We start from the raw sequence: 16,303 nt of genomic DNA, 5'->3' as shown, positions 1-16,303 counted from the left end.
TCCCCCCTACCGCCTGATCTGCGGAGTTACTCCATCACCTTGTCATCCTTTAGTGTATTAACCGTTTAAGACCAATCTCCTCATGAATGGTCAGAGAGGTGGCTCCATGACACTGACAGCGACAGCCTCTCTCCAGATAGGCACACACGAGGGGGGGGAATAGTGGGATATGGGTCACGTGCAGGCAGATGAGATCGCTTTAACTCGGCATCATGTTCGGCACTAACGTTGTGGGCCGAAGGGCCGGTCCCTGTCCTGTGCTGTTCTTTGTTCCAACCAGCACCTGCAGTTCCTTGTTTCTGCGTTCTCTCTGCTTTTCTTTCCCCCCTCCTCTTTCCACATACGTCGACATTTATAAACTAATATCTCAACGGTTATTTCAAATTAAATTTATGATCGGGCGGAAGCCAGTTGTTATTATCATTGGCGGTGCTGAATGAAGAGAGGAGATGGACAGTCTTAAATCATCATCTTTTTATAAAAGGAAGCATCCAGATTATTAAAACAAACTCGGTAGCGGAGCACCTGATCTCTGGAGAGAGAGGCTGTCGCTGTGAGTGTCTCGGAGCCACCTCTCTGACCATTCACGCAGAGACTGGTACTGTAATTGCTCTGTGTACACGTACCCCCCCCCCCCCCCCCCCGCTGCATCTTGCAGGGAGATGCACAAGTGTGCAGGGTTCCTGACACGAGCTCTGTATCATTCTGGAGCCGATGGACTTAAATTGGACGGGATTAGAATCCACGGACAATTCCGGCTTCAGAATGTAACCTTTTCCACCCCGAGCTAATCGAATAGCTCTCTGACATCGGCCGAGCTAAATTGAGTTTGTCTAATCAAGGGAGGAATCACAATTAGTCACTTCGCGCATGTCAGTGGGATAAGTCAACAGAATGATGGCAGTGACCTGCCCTGTGGAATCACACCGTTCTTCAGTGTTCACTGTGATGGGCGATGCCAATGTTTATCGGCAATATTTCTGGCTGAGAAAGCTGATGCATTAGCTTCTGCCAATCGTTTTTTTTTCACCCAGAGAGTTGTGAATCTGTGGAAATTCTCTGCCACTGAAACGCTGTGGAGGCCAATTCACTGGATGTTTTCAAGAGAGAGCTCGATTTAGCTCTTAGGGCTAACGGAATCAAGGGATATGGGGAGAAAGCAGGAATGGGGTACTGATTTTGGAAGATCAGCCATGATCACATTGGATGGCGGTTCTGGCTCGAAGGGCCGAATGGCCTACTCCTGCACCTATTTTCTAATGTTTCTATGTTTTTCTTTCTCCCTACCGATTGCCGTTATTTTTGAGCCTGCTACATTATTCTTGTAGTTTATTTCCCCTTTCCATATCAATGTTTCAGGCCTTCTTGGTGAAAACTGCTAAATATACAGTCACCCTTTTATTTTGCCAATGATATATAGTTCTGTTGTGCTGCTGCAAGTAAGAATGCCATTGTTCTATCTGGGACAAATGACAATAAAACACTCTTGACCCTTGACTAGTTGGTGGTCAGCTCCCGGCTGTTAACTCGTTCCATTCAACCTGGTTCTATCTGTTGAATTCACAAGCTGCGATCCTTTCCCTCTGCTGACTTTATCCCACCTTTTATAATCAGCAGCATCTCTGCACATTTACCTTTTAGCCTTGCCCCTCCAAAAATAAACTATCCTTGTGTAGTGGGCCAAGTAGGCCGCCACACTTGAATATTTAATCCCCAATCTTGTTCATTTGGCAATTACGTTCATTTAGCAATCAGATTAAGACCATTTGTTTCTTCCTGTGCTGCTAATGTGTATTTCTTTCACAAATCCCATCAGCATTCAGATGAAGTTCCTTCACTCTTGTCTTCTTATCATTCTGCCCTGATTCTGCTTGAAGACATTTCCTCGCCTTCTTGTGGTCTGTCTCTTCCTAGTACATTCTAGTACATTCGACCATTCCGCTCCATCATCTTGTTGTTCCTCTTTAACTTGTTCAATAGCCCGGCAGCAAAACCCTTCTCTGCCATCCCCACGATTTAATTCAAAGCCTTATTCACTGGCCTCGTTGTTTGTTCTGCAGGGACTTGTGTCAAATGTCAAATAGTCAGGGCGGCACGGTGGCGCAGCGGTAGAGTTGCTGCTGTACAGCGCCAGAGACCCAGGTTTGATCCTAACTAGGGACTCTGTCTATGAGGAGTCTGCACGTTTCCATGTGACCGCGTGGGTTTTCTTTAGGAAGGAGATGAGGAGAAATTTCTTTAGTCAGAGGGTGGCAAATCTGTGGAATTCACTGCCATAGAAGGCTGCAGAGGCCAAGTCAATAGATATTATTGAAGCTGAGATAGATAGATTCTTGATTAGTAAGGATGGCAGGGGTTATGGGGAGAAGGCAGGAGAATGGGGTCAAGAGGGAAAGATAGATCAGCCATGATTGAATGGCCTAATTCTTCTCCTATCACTTCTGACCTTCTGACCTAATTTTAAATGATTACATAGCCAAAGGTGCTGCACAGTGTCACAGCAGGTAGTGTTGCTATTTTACCACTCTAGCAGCCCGAGTTCAGTCTTGGCCCCAGTGTAAGGGCGCCCAGGTTACAGACTACCTGACTTCTTCAGTCTGAAGAAGGGTCTCGACCCGAAACGTCATCCGTTCCTTCTCTCCAGAGCTGCTGCCTGCCCCACTGAGTTACTCCAGCGCTTTGTGTCTATCTTCTGTTTAAATCAGCATCTGCAGTTCCTTCCTACACATTTTTTTTAAAAAGGGACTATGGTTCGTCCACTCGTTCAAATATTTTCAGTGGCCTTCCTAAGGCAGGGCCGTCTTAACGCATGGGCCTGATGGGCACTTGCCAGGATCCCCACGAGCTTATATGTTTAATTTTATCGACCATTTACATTTTTATTCCTTTGAGTAGTTGTCGTAGGGGCCCCAGTACACTGCTTTGCCCGGGGCCCATAATGCTGTAAAGAGGGCCCTGTCCTAAGGTGAGATTTTTCCCCACCTTATCCTTTCCTAGTCTTTCCCAGTCTGAAGAAGGATCTCGCCCAGAAACGTCACCCATTCCTTCTCTCCAGAGATGCTGCCTGTGTCCCGCTGAGTTACTCCGGCTTTTTGTGCCTTTTCTAAGGGCCGTGTTATAAATAGACGGTGGTGGTAAATAATCTATTGTTGGGTCCTGGCTCAGTTGGAAGGAGGAAATGACACATCGTTCTAACGTATGTGATAAATGGAGAGAATGTCATGAAGTTACCTTCCGTGGTGTTACAAGCCGTATTTCACGGAGAGTAATTGCCTAGTGCCTCCCTTGCTATTAACCTGGACTGACTCTGACTCTGACAATCTTGCCGAGGAAGCATTCACCTGATGCAGGAAGGCTTCACTGCCGGCTCAACTACTCACAATGCAGGTTAACTTTAGTCCATGGGTTTTTAAATTATTTCAATAAAATCCAAGTATGCATGAAAGAGGGAAAAATTCTGTGAATGGAACCAGTAATTTTTAATAAGTGAGTATTTGTAATAATAATAATGCAAATTTTGTTTACATTGGCTTCCAAATTATTTTTAAATACATTGGAATTGACTAAATAATATCATCTTAACAGAACAAATTTGCCCTTGGGAGAATTTGTTCATGTTTGGCTCTGCTCAATATCTTTTGTTCTTCCTTTTCACCTTGTATCAGCATCTGACATTTTCTTTGGCGTTGGTGATAAGGTGCCTGGCAACTTAACTTCTCAAGTTTCTTTGCAAAGACGGCGTTGAACCGCAGCTCAAGTTCTTTGGGCCGACTGGCGCTGTTTATTCTGTCACGATCTTGATGCGTTTGATCTGTATTTCAAAAGTGACCTTCAGCCGGGCCTCAGCAACGTCTCTCAAAACTTTGCACAGGGAGGACGTTTTGTCTGGGTGATAATTCCCCCTCTGTGCATTTCCTGTGGTTGCCTTCAGTTTTGCAACAACTGTTTATTGTGTATTTGAGGTTTCCAAGTGGTGCAGTTCTGGCCTCCGCTTTGCAAGTGGCTTTTGCAGAGAAACTGCAAAATAGGTTAGTCTGCAACACAAAACTAACCTACTTCTGGCATGAGTTAAATTTGGAATGAGATTCTTTTCTCATTCTCAAAGGAACCAACACCGGACTGTTTTGCTTTATTTGATTAAACTTCTTCGGATGCTAGATACTGCAGAAAAGATGAGCATTCATGTTACAAACATCTATTCAGTACCGCCAAGGTGTTGGTAAACTTTATTTTGCCTTCGATGCTGCGTTTTCTGCAGGTTAAGAAATGCTCTGAATGCACTAATGTTAACCTTTGTCCCGTGATGTAGCAAGTTGATGCGTTCATCTTGAAGTATTTTTTATCATTTTTCACACCTTCGCTATTAGTCTGAGAGGCGCGTGTTTGCGGGGAAGGTTGGTTTTGGGAACAGACTGAGAAAAGCTTCCTCGACCAATTTGGTTTTATTCCCGAATGAAGTGTGGTTTTAAACATGGATGGCACACGGAGTTGTGGAGTAACGCAGCGGGTCAGGCAGCAAGCATCTCTGGCGAACATGGACAGGTAACCTTTTAGGTCGGGACCCTTTTTCAGTCCATAAACATGGATAATTTGCTTGACATTATTGTCTGCTCTGTCACCCTGCAGTTTCTCCCTTTACTTCCCTCAACATCCCAGCTGGACAAGTGGTTATCCAATTTAAGTGTAGCTTTGGTGCACTTCCTCCTTGTCAATGGTTAGCCTGTCTATGACTTGACCATAGCTCGGTCTGCTGAGAGCGAGCTCCATCTTCCTCCTCGATGGACCAGTATATTGCACCCATGTTCCACAACCAGGTGTCTTTTAGGTTTCAGTCTGTACCCAGATCTCCCACTCTGCCCTGCCCAGTTCTTGTTTTTGTGCCAGTAGACGACGTTGAAACTCCCATACAGGTACTCCCTGAATCACGATGCTTCGACTTGTGATATTTTGACTTTGCGATGGTTCCAACGGCAGCGAGTTGCAGCTCGCTTCCGGCCACGTGATCGCGTGCATTCAATGCATTTCGACGTACGATATTTTCGGTTTATGATGGGTTTCTCGGAACATAGCCCCATCATAAGTTGAGGAGCACCTGTATTTTGTTTGTCACCACATTTAGTTCCCATTTTTTTGCCTTAAAAAATAAATAAAATCCCTCTCTGAATTTCATAAACAAATGTGGTTTCCACGTATCCTCAGGCCTTTACTGTGTCGAGCTCCGGCACATTGTTGAGGATTTGCACACCTGATGGTGGAACTCTTCTGAATGTTGTCTTATAGAGTGTGACCTGGGTCGTTATGACTGTGTGGATAATCTGGAAGATGATGAGACGACCACCTGAAGCTAACTGGGATATTTGTGATTTTGAAAGAATAGTATTGACAGTTTGATTGATTGAAAGATACAACATGGAAACAGGCCCTTTAATTGGCTTTGGTAAAATTGTAAATTGTCCCTAGTGCGCAGGATAGTGCTAGTGTACGGTGATCGCTAGTCAGCCCGGACTCGATGGGGCCACTGAGTCCATGCTGACCATCCATTCGCACAAGTTCTATGTTATCCCACTTTTGCACCCACTCCCCGCACACTAGGGGCAATTAACCTACAAACCCCACATGTCTGTCGGATGTGGGAGGCAACCGGAGCATCTGGAGGGCACTCCTGCATTCACAGGGGGAACGTGCAAACTCCACACAGACAGCACCCAAGGTCAGGATCGAACCCGAGTCTCTGGCAACAGCTCTATCAGCTGTGCGACTGTGCCGCCCTACGTTATGGCAAGTCACAGGGGATGCTTGTTTACCATTATTGAAATCTAGGACCACTAAAGAATGTTCTTAAAATAAATGGGAGAGAGATCACGGTGTCTCTGGAAACATGATGGTGAGCTCTCAATGTAACAAAGTCTTTTCCCCATAAAAATTTGGAAGGCAGTCTAAATATTTTTGAACATTCAGCGCAATCTCAGGATTTTTGTGTGGAAGAGAATAATGGGGAGAGGAGATGGGTGGGGCTAGAGGCGTCTGTAACAGAATCCAACAGAGTTGGGAAGGTGGTTCTTGTTCTTAAGAAGGGTCCCGATCCGAAACGTCATCTATGCATGTTCTCCAGAGATGCTGCCTGCCCCGCTGAGTTACTCCAGCACCTTTTCAGTGGTCGTCGGTAGTGTGGAACATACTGATGGTATTTAGTTTTGGAGATACCACGCGGAAAAAAACAGGCCCTCCGGCCCATCGAGTCCGTGCTGACCAGCGATCACCGCACACGAGCACTATCCTACGCACTAGGGACAATTTACAATGTTACCAAAGCCAATTAAACGACGAACCTGTACGCCTTTGGAGCGTGAGAGGCTCACCCGGAGAAAGCCCACGCAGGTCATGGGGAGAACTTACAAACTCCGCGCAGGCAGCATCCATAGTCAGGATCGATCCCGGCGCTCTACTGCTGCGCCACGATGCTGCCCAATCGTGTGAACAAAACCCACATATGACTGATCAGAGCCTGTGGAAAAATTGATGTGTTTTAGATTGATTTTTCATGACTTCCTGCGCCCTGCCACCTCTGCCTTTATTTGGCATTGTTCCTGCCCCGACTGAGTCATCGTTTAACAGGATGCTGTTTTCTGGTGAACGGAGAAACCAACAGCCTATTGTCAAGTCGCACCGCTTTTATTTTTAGAACTGCGTTAAACTTAATAAGAGTACAATATGAACTATTTTCAAATTGTTTTCACAGGTCCAGCAGAGGAACTCCAGTTTTGTATCACATATTCTGAGGTGAGCATTTACAAGTTTTTGATACAGATTAAAACTTTCCAATGTTGCATCTCATTAGATTGTTTAAAAAATATATATATATAATAATGCACTCTTTTAATGAGCTGCGTTCCAGAAAGTCTTCTCTTGGCAATTATTAATGTCATTAATTTTTTTTCTGAAAGTATGGATTGGGTATATTTGATGTGCAATGGAACAAGCTAACAGAGGAGATATTTAAGGTAAATATACTATAACAACATTTAAAAGGCATTTCGCCGGGACCATGGACAGGAAAGGTTTAGAGGGATACAAACCAAACGCAGGCTGGTGGGACTAGTGTAGTTGGGGCAACTTGGACAAGTTGGGCCGAAGGGCCTGTTTCCACGCTGTATGACTCTAATTGTTTTGGTTGGTTTTCGAAGACACATAAGCCATGTATGTAAGGAATCTAACAATAATGCCGGACACTCCTCTCACCTTTAATCTCTGGGGTATATCCTAGCTCTAGACCAAAAGGTCCCAATTTTGTTGTTGCAATGGTAGAGAATGGAATACATTTGTAAATTTCGAGACTAATTTTGAGAGGTCTCTGTCTGAAAAATTGCTTCTACACTAATAGTTTTCGCAAAGGTAAAACTGAGTGAATCTGAGCTTAGAATAGACATGGTGTGCTTAAATGATATTCTTCAGAAATGTTCAGATTGGGACTTTATTCCTTGGAACGCAGGAGATTGAGGGGTGATTTTATAGAGGTGTACAAAATCATGAGAGGAATAGATCGGGTAAATGCACAGTCTTTTACCCAGAGTGGGAGAATCGATAAGCAGAGGACGTAGGATTAAAGTGAGGGGGGGGGGGGGGGGGGAAGTTTAATAGGAACCTGAGGGGTAACTTTTTTACACAAAGGGTGGTGGGTGTATGGAACAAGCTGCCAGAGGAGGTAGCTGAGGCAGGGACTATCGTAATGTTTAAGAAACATTTAGACAAGTACATGGATAGGAAAGGTTTAGAGGGATATATGAGCCAAATGCAGGCAGGTGGGACCAGTGTAGATGGGGCATGTTGGTTGGCCTGGGCAAGTTGGGCCGAAGGGCCTGTTTCCATGCTGTATGACTGACTGACTCTATTACCTGTTATTGTGTAATGTTGACACTGATATTGGTGATAGATCAAGCTTCTTTTATATAAATAGCTGCAATAGCACCTTCTACCCCTGTTCCTTTTGGTGATCGTGCTCATTGGTGTGCGAGGTGTTACTGGAGTAGTGGGAAATATATTGAAAGAGCATTTCATTGATGATAATAGCTGGGTTAATGTGATTGGGCTGTGTACCCCTTCCGAAGTTGCATAACAGCTGTAATGTTCTAAGATGCCCCAACCATCAGCCAGATGTTCACATTCGTCAGCTCTTAAGAGACCCTTCCCAGAAAATGGCGTCGCAGGCAGATAGGATGGTGAAGAAGGCTAGTGGCAGGTGGGCCTTCATCCGACAGGGAACTGAGTATAGGAGTTGGGACATTATGTTACGGTCATACGAGACGTTTTGAGGCTGCATTTGGAGTATTGTGCTCAGTTTTAGTCACCCCGCGGTGGAAAAGGTGCCCTGAAGCTGCAAGAGGTAACAGAGAAGATTTGCAAGGATGTTGCCAGGATTCGAAGGCCTGATCTACAGGGAGAGGCTGGGCAGGCTAGGATTCTATTCCTAAGGGCACAGGAAGCCGAGGGGTGATCTCAGAAGTGCTTCAAATCTATAGGTACGATGAATTTGGACAGGTACATGGATTGGAATGGTTTCGAAAGATATGGACCAAAGACGGGCAAATGGGGCATCTTGGTCTGGATTGACAAGTTGGGCCAAAGGGCCTGTTTCCGTGCTGTAGGACTATGATTCCACTGAGCTATGGATCCAATTTGCCATGCTCCATTGGATCGTATGATGTTTCACCATTTTGATCAGTCTGAATGTAAATAAACCCCCTTCTAAGATCCGTATTGACTACATGAAATACGCAGGTCTCTTTGATCCACCTTGTAACAATCAAGACTTTATCTGAACAATCTATGCTGACCCATAGATCGATAGTCACCAATGTTGTTAAATTAACAGGCCAGGATTTTTTCCATTTATCCCTTCTCATTTTCTAAACAACAGCACAGTGTTAACGTCCTTCAGTACAGCTCCCTGAAGCCAGGAAGGATTCATCTACCCCATACTTCATTGGCCTGAAGAACCCGAAATTTCATCTGTCCTCTTAGGGGCGGCACGGTGGCGCAGCGGTAGAGTTGCTGCCTTACAGCGCCAGAGACCTGGGTTCAATCCTGACTACGGGTGCTGTCTGTATGGAGTTTGTACGTTCTCCCCGTGACCTGCGTGGGTTTTCTCCGGTGGGTGCTCCGGTCTCCTCCCACACTCCAAAGCCATACAGGTTTGTAGGTTAATTGGCTTCTATAAATTGTTCCCAGTGTGTAGGATGGGGGTGGTCGCTGGTCGACACATATTCGGTGGGCTGAAGGGCCTGTTTCCACACTGTATCTGTAAAGTCTAAAGTCTAAACGTGCCGAATTCCTCCAACAATTTGTCTTTTGTTCAAAAATGATGGTCAGAGTCTCTGCCATTGTCCCCCTTGTTTATTTTAACAGCCTGGGATATATTTCATCCATAGATATCCAGATATCTACTCTCAAAGATGCTACGCCCATTAACACTTCCTCTTTTGCTATCTTTATACAATCCAATATTTACATACTTCCTCCTCAACTATACCATTCTATCATCTCTTGTGAACACAGCCACAAAGTATTCATTATTAGCCCTCTCCACCCTCCTCTGCCTCTGTGCATAGATGCCTTCTTGAGGCCTGACATGCCCTGTCATTCTCGATTCGTAGATGCCCCATTGCTCTTCATAGATCACCTTTGCATCTTCTTTGGTTTTACATACTTGTGCTTCCCTGGCACATCCTAATTTGTCCACATCCTACAAGATTTTCTGCTACATTAAGCTCTCAAAGTCTGATGTAAGCTTTCTCTATTTTTCTTATCCTATTCTTTGTTCTCTGTGAACTTTGTCATCCAGCCATTTTCTTCCTTGGAACAAAGAAGATTGAGGAGGAATTTATTTGAGATGTATAGAAGTTTTGGGAGTCCAGAAAAATTGGGAGGAGACCCATTGTCTTTCGAAAACAAAATCTCGGTATAAAAGGTTCATCTCTGTCTGTCGTGGGTATCCCTCGAGGTCGAGGATGATGGTCTAGGTTCCGATGTCAGAACGAAGACGCCTGTGCATGTGTCTGTTTAACGTGTACTTGAAGTTCTCCAACTTTAGATAGTTCTTCTGCCCCTCTCTTCCCCTCCTCCTCCCCAGATCTCCCTCTATCTTCCTGTCTCCACCTATATCCTTCCTTTGTCCCGCCCCCCTGACATCAGTCTGAAGAAGGGTCTCGACCCGAAACGTCACCCATTCCTTCTCTCCCAAGATGCTGCCTGACCTGCTGAGTTACTCCAGCATTTTGTGACTAAATACCTTTAACGTGTACTTGATGTTGCACTCCAAGAAGCACACGGTCCTTCACAAATCAATCAACTCATTCCAATGGCAGGGGAACCAAGGTGATTGGAGCTGATGGATCTGTTGCAGCCTTCATCCGCCTTCACAGCCGTTGAGTTCAAGATAACTTTGTCCGCCTGGTCTGCCGTTGAGCTCTTGTACATTGGATCGTTCTTAGTCCGGACCCTCATCCTCGACCTTACCGCCATGGGTGGCCCCACCAGAAGCTGGTGCTTCCCACGGCATCGCTCTCGGAATCTCGCAAGCCCCTTCACCACATCAAGGTGAACGATCCGAAGAGGAAAAGGCCCATAATTGGTAGATGGACTGGACCTGAAGGAAACTGTGCTTGTGCAGTTCCTGGTGTGTGTAGGATAGTGTTAATGTGCGGGGATCGCTGGGCGGCGCGGACTCGGTGGGCCGAAGGGCCTGTTTCCGCGCTGTATCTCTAAAAAAAACAAATGATTATTACCAAGCTGTCCACAATGTACAGATACAGTTTAAAGGGAATAATGTTTAATGCAAGATAAAGTCTAGCAAAGTCCGATTAACGATAGTCTGAGGGTCTCCAGTGATGTAGGCGTTAGACTGCTCTCTTGTCGGTGATGGGATGGTTCTGTTGCCTGATGACAACCTTTCCATCGCGTTTAGGTCTCGCATTCAATAATTGACTGCAGTTTTGATTTTTAATTCCAATATTGTGCATAATTATTTATTAAGATACTCAATAGGCACATTACATATTTAATTACTGAAATAAAATTACACCTTTGTCACAAAGCGCAGATAATGATTTTATTTTCTGCAGAGGGGATTGCAGATAATTTTAAATTTGGCTGCCTTGAATTGGCCAGGGCAGTGAAAGATTGATTGACTTCCATCCAAATTCCAGCCTCAAAGGCACTGAAATAAAATTGAATTGACATTTCACGTGTACTCAGATTTTCACTTACCCGGTTGATCTTTGTAATAATCTACAGTTAATATTTGTTAATTTAGTTCAGTTTATCGCCATGTGTACCCAAGTACAGTGAAAAGCATATGTTGCGTGCTAACCAGTCAGCGGAAAGGCAATAGACAATAGACAATAGGTGCAGGAGTAGGCCATTCGGCCATTGGAGCCAGCACCGCCATTCAATGTGATCATGGCTGATCATTCTCAATCAGTACTCCGTTCCTGCCTTCTCCCCATACCCCCTGACTCCTCTATCCTTAAGAGCTCTATCTAGCTCTTGAGGCAATATCTTGTTACAATCGAGTCATTTATCGTGGTTAGATACATGATAACGGAATGACTTTTAGTGCAAGAAAAGTCCGATCAAGGATAGTCCGAGGGTCACCAACGAGCTAGATAGCAGTTTAGGAGATGACTTTTAATGACTAGAATGTGCATTGGAGAAAGCCATGTTGGCCGGTGTGGGCTAGTTGGGCCAAAGGGCATGCATGACTCTATAAGGATATTCACCCACGCCTGCAATGGGGAAATGTGGCTGAGATCCTGCCTATTTCATTCAGGTTACTTGCATCTTGACCACTGCTTCCTGTTGTCTGTGAAACGGACTGTCATTGTGATTCAGCATATCCATGTCAATGTTGAAGTCTACACGATTATACCTTGTGCGTCTTTAGCTCTTCACACACAGCGCAGAGCTGGTTCCTTGGCCTAACCGGCCTACACCTTCCACTGTGGCAGCTTACTTTGTCAGCCGTCTCAGGCGTAGTTCCGTTTCTTTCTTCGCTTTTCTAAACTACTTTATATTGTTTCTGAGGGATACTTGGTGCCATTCCTCATGTACGGGGTCTTCCCCCAATTGAGTTATCAAATGCTTTTCAAATTGGCTCAAAGGTGTCATGCTTTCCCACGGAACAGGGCAGCACCGTGTTGCAGTGGGTAGAGCTGCTGCCTCACCGCGCCAGAGACCCAGGTTTAATCCTGACCCCAGGTGCTGTCTGTGCGGAGCATGCACGTTTTTCCCGTGACCGCGTGAGGTTTCTTTGGGTAATCTGGTTTCTCTCCCACTTCCCAAAGACGTGCAGGCTTGGAGGTTGTTTGGCCTCTGTAAAACTGCCCGGGCGTGTAGGGAATGAATGAGAAAGTGGGGTAACATAGAACTAGTGGACTCTGTGGGCTGATCCATTTTCCCCTCTCAACCCCATTCTCCTGCCTTCTCCCCGTAACTTTTGATGCCCTGACTAATCAAAAGCAGACCAAATCAGGAGAACCTATTTTCCTTGGCAAATGGTCAAAGACGAGGAGGCAAAGGTTTAAAATGATAGTTGTGTTATGTCGAGTCGAGTTTATTGTCATGTGCACAAGTACGGTGAGGTACAAGTAGAATGAAAGTCGTGCTTGCAGCAGTTTAATGGGCACATAGACGCACAAAAACATAAATTATACATCAATTACAAGTAAATTATATAAGAGGGTTTCCAAAACAAAAAGACATTAGTGCAAAAAATACATAATTAGTAAACAAGACCATGATAGTGCAAGAGAGGATGTGTAGTTTAATGTTAGGGTAAGATCAGGAACAAAGAACTGCAGATGCTGCTAACACACAAAAGGACGCACAGTGCTGGTGTACCTCAGCGGGTCAGGCAGCATCCTTGGAGAATACGACCCGAAACGTCACCCATTCCTTCTCTCCTGAGATGCTGCCTGATCTGCTGAGTTACTCCAGCATTTTGTGAATAAATACCTTCGATTTGTACCAGCATCTGCAGTTATTTTCTTAAACTTATTGTTAGTGTACTTAATGCGCATAGATGTAGGTCAAAGTTTTATGAAAATGATCCCTTTATTGCCTAGAGCAATATTCCACATGCTATAGAATCTAAGTAGCAATTATCAGGAAACTACTAATTAAGGACGGGTTGTATTTAATGGCTATGTGCAAGGTTAATTTTTTCCATGGTGTGGGTCAGGTTTGCTGAGAATAATAACTGGTGCAAATCTGGTCTCGATTACACGTTGCTAATAAGACTTGAGTTTCGTGTCCCAACTAGTTCACGGACCAAGGTGCCAATTAGGGCAAATGTGGGGCGCTCTCAAGTCACAGAGTGTTGAGTCATACAGCCAAATAACATGGAAACAGGCCCTTCGGCCCAACTCATTCATGCCGACCAAGGTACCCCACCTAAGCTAGAGACACGAGTCTGAAGAAGGATGCAAAGCGCTGGAGTAACTCATCGGGTCAGGCAACATCTCAGTAGAGCATGGATAGGTGACATTTCGGGCCGGGATCCTTCTTCGGACTCGTTTCTTTTGTTGTAAACCTGCATCTACAGTTCCTTGTTTCGACAGATTGAAGACGCGTCCTGACCCGACACATCACCTGTCCATTACCTCCACGGATGCTGCCTAACCTGCTGAGTTTCTCCAGCACATTTGTGTTTTTCCCCATTCTCCCAAGTTTTGGAAGACCACCTCAGAAGGCAGTGGAGGCCAATTCTCTGAATGCATTCAAGAGAGAGCTAGATAGAGCTCTTAATGATAGCGGAGTCAGGGGGTATGGGGAGAAGGCAGGTACGGGGTACTGATTGAGAATGATCAACCATGATCACATTGAATGGCGGTGCTGGCTCGAAGGGCCGAATGGCCTCCTCCTGCACCTATTGTCTATTGAAAAATATGCCACTGTTTTGTTTTTTTCAGATGGTAAGCTGTGAGCGGCATAAGACTTTGTTTTTCGGGATCCCATATTTTTAGGAAGCTGGCGAAATCTTCATTAGGGGGAGTTTCAACATCCTTCCCCTCCTAAAAGGGTGAAAGGGAAGGCAGGCTGCTGGATGATAAGAATTATCAGCAAGTGACCATTATGGTATTGATTAACAAAAAAATAAAGTCAAATTTGGAATTGTAAAAGCCTCTGTAAACATGGAACATCTTGGAAGCACAAGGAACTGCAGGCAAAAAAAGACACAAGCTGCTGGAGTAACTCAGTGGGTCAGGAGCATCTCTGGACAATAGGTGCAGGAGTAGGCCATTCGGCCCTTCGAGCCAGCACCACCATTCAATGTGATCATGGCTGATCATTCTCAATCAGTACCCCGTTCCTGCCTTCTCCCCATACCCCCTGACTCCGCTATCCTTAAGAGCTCTATCTAGCTCTCTCTTGAATGCATTCAGAGAACTGGCCTCCACTGCCTTCTGAGGCAGAGAATTCCGCAGATTTACAACTCTCTGGCTGAAAATGGATAAGCAACATTTTGGGTGGGGATCCTTCTACAAATATTGAAGAATGACAAAGGTCTGAAGAAGGGCCCCGACCTGAAACGTCACCTATCCATGTTCTCTAGAGATGCTGCCTGACCCGCTGAGTTGCTCCAGCACTCTGTGGCATCTTAGAGGGCTCGTTCAATGTGGCAATTTGGATAGAACTTGGTGATATGAAATGTGGAATCGCCGTGATGGGGTTGCTCTGTGGAACCTCCCAATAGCAACCAGGAGCTCGAGAAAGAGATGTGTAGGCAGGGCTCAGAAAGATGCAAATGCAGGATAATTGTAGCGAGTAAAGTTAACTTCCCCAATATTGCCAGGGCAGAATTTCTTTGTGAGATGAATCTCAGACTGTTTCTTGAATCAACATGTGGATATTCCAATGGGGAACCAAGGAACTGCAGAATCCCGGTTTACAACAAAAAGACACAAAGTGCTGGAGTAACCTAGCGGGTCAGACAGCATCTCTGGGGAACATGGACAGGATAGGTGGATAGACTGAAGAAGGGTACTGACCAGAAAAGTCACCTACCCCAGTTCTGAAGATGCTGTGTGACCCATTGAATCTGTCCAGCACTTGGTGCAGATAGTCCCACTCTGCGTAAGGCCATAACAGACCTTGTACTGGGGAGTGAGTCTGGCCGGGGAATGAATGTTTCTTTGGGCAAACATCCATGCGTTTTAAAATAGTTATGAATAAGAATAAGACGGGTCTTTGCTGAACGTGCTAAATTAGTGGAAGGCTAATTACAACAGTGTTAGGCAGGAACTAGGAGAAGTAGATTGGAAACGACTGTCGGAGAGTAAATCTTCATCTGACATACAGGGATCATTTAATTGCCTGTTGATTAGAGTTCAGGACCAGCATGTCCTTGTGTGGATGAAAGATAAGGCTGGCAAGGACATGGGGAGAATGCATCAGGAATATTGTGCCTCTCTTCCTAAGCAAAGATATAGAGTCAAAGAGTCATTGAGTCATACAGCATGGAAAAAGACCCTTCGGCCCAACTTGCCCACACTGACCAACATGTCCCCGCTACACTAGTCCCACCTGCCTGCGTTTGGTCGTAGAAACATAGAAAATAGGTGCAGGAGGAGGCCATTCGGCCCTTCGAGCCAGCACCGCCATTCATTGTGATCATGGCTGATCATCCACAATCAGTAACCCGTGCCTGCCTTCTCCCCATATCCCTTGATTCCACTAGCCCCCAGAGCTCTATCTAACTCTCTCTTAAATTCATCCAGTGATTTGGCCTCCACTGCCCTCGGTGGCAGAGAATTCCACAAATTCACAACTCTCTGGGTGAAAAAGTTCCTTCTCGCCTCAGTTTTAAATGGCCTCCCCTTTATTCTAAGATTGTGGCACCTGGGTCTGGACTCCCCCAACATTGGGAACATTTTTCCTGCATCTAGCTTGTCCAGTCCTTTTATAATTTCTATAAGATCTCTATAAGATCCCCTCTCATCCTTCGAAACTCCAGTGAATACAAGCCTAGTCTTTTCAATATTTCCTCGTATAACAGTCCTGCCATCCCAGGGATCAATCTCGTGAACCTACGCTGCACTGCCTCAATTACAAGGATGTCCTTCCTAAAATTAGGGGACCAAAACTGTACACAATACTCCAGATGTGGTCTTACCAGGGCCCTATACAACTACAGAAGAACCTCTTTACTCCTATACTGAAATCCTCTCGTTATGAAGGCTAACATTCCATTAGCATTCTTCACTGCCTGCTGTACCGGCACGCCAACTTTCAGTGACTGGTGTACAAG

At 45.2% G+C, this 16,303-nt stretch overlaps 1 protein-coding gene across 2 annotated transcripts in view; it reads left to right on the top strand.

Moving 5' to 3' along the window:
* LOC144608223 (regulator of G-protein signaling 3-like) overlaps positions 1–16,303 on the top strand; it is a 235,762-nt gene that overhangs the window by 112,910 nt on the left and 106,549 nt on the right. For both annotated transcript variants that reach the window (XM_078425800.1, XM_078425792.1), the window contains one exon: positions 6,740–6,780. In XM_078425800.1, coding sequence (XP_078281926.1) covers positions 6,740–6,780 — 41 coding nt within the window. The remainder of the gene's footprint in view (positions 1–6,739; positions 6,781–16,303) is intronic.

This window comes from Rhinoraja longicauda, chromosome 31 (assembly GCF_053455715.1).
Source record: "Rhinoraja longicauda isolate Sanriku21f chromosome 31, sRhiLon1.1, whole genome shotgun sequence".
NCBI lineage: Eukaryota > Metazoa > Chordata > Chondrichthyes > Rajiformes > Arhynchobatidae > Rhinoraja > Rhinoraja longicauda.
The sequence above is the reverse complement of the archived record's forward strand: the minus strand, read 5'-3'. Positions and strand labels throughout refer to the sequence as shown.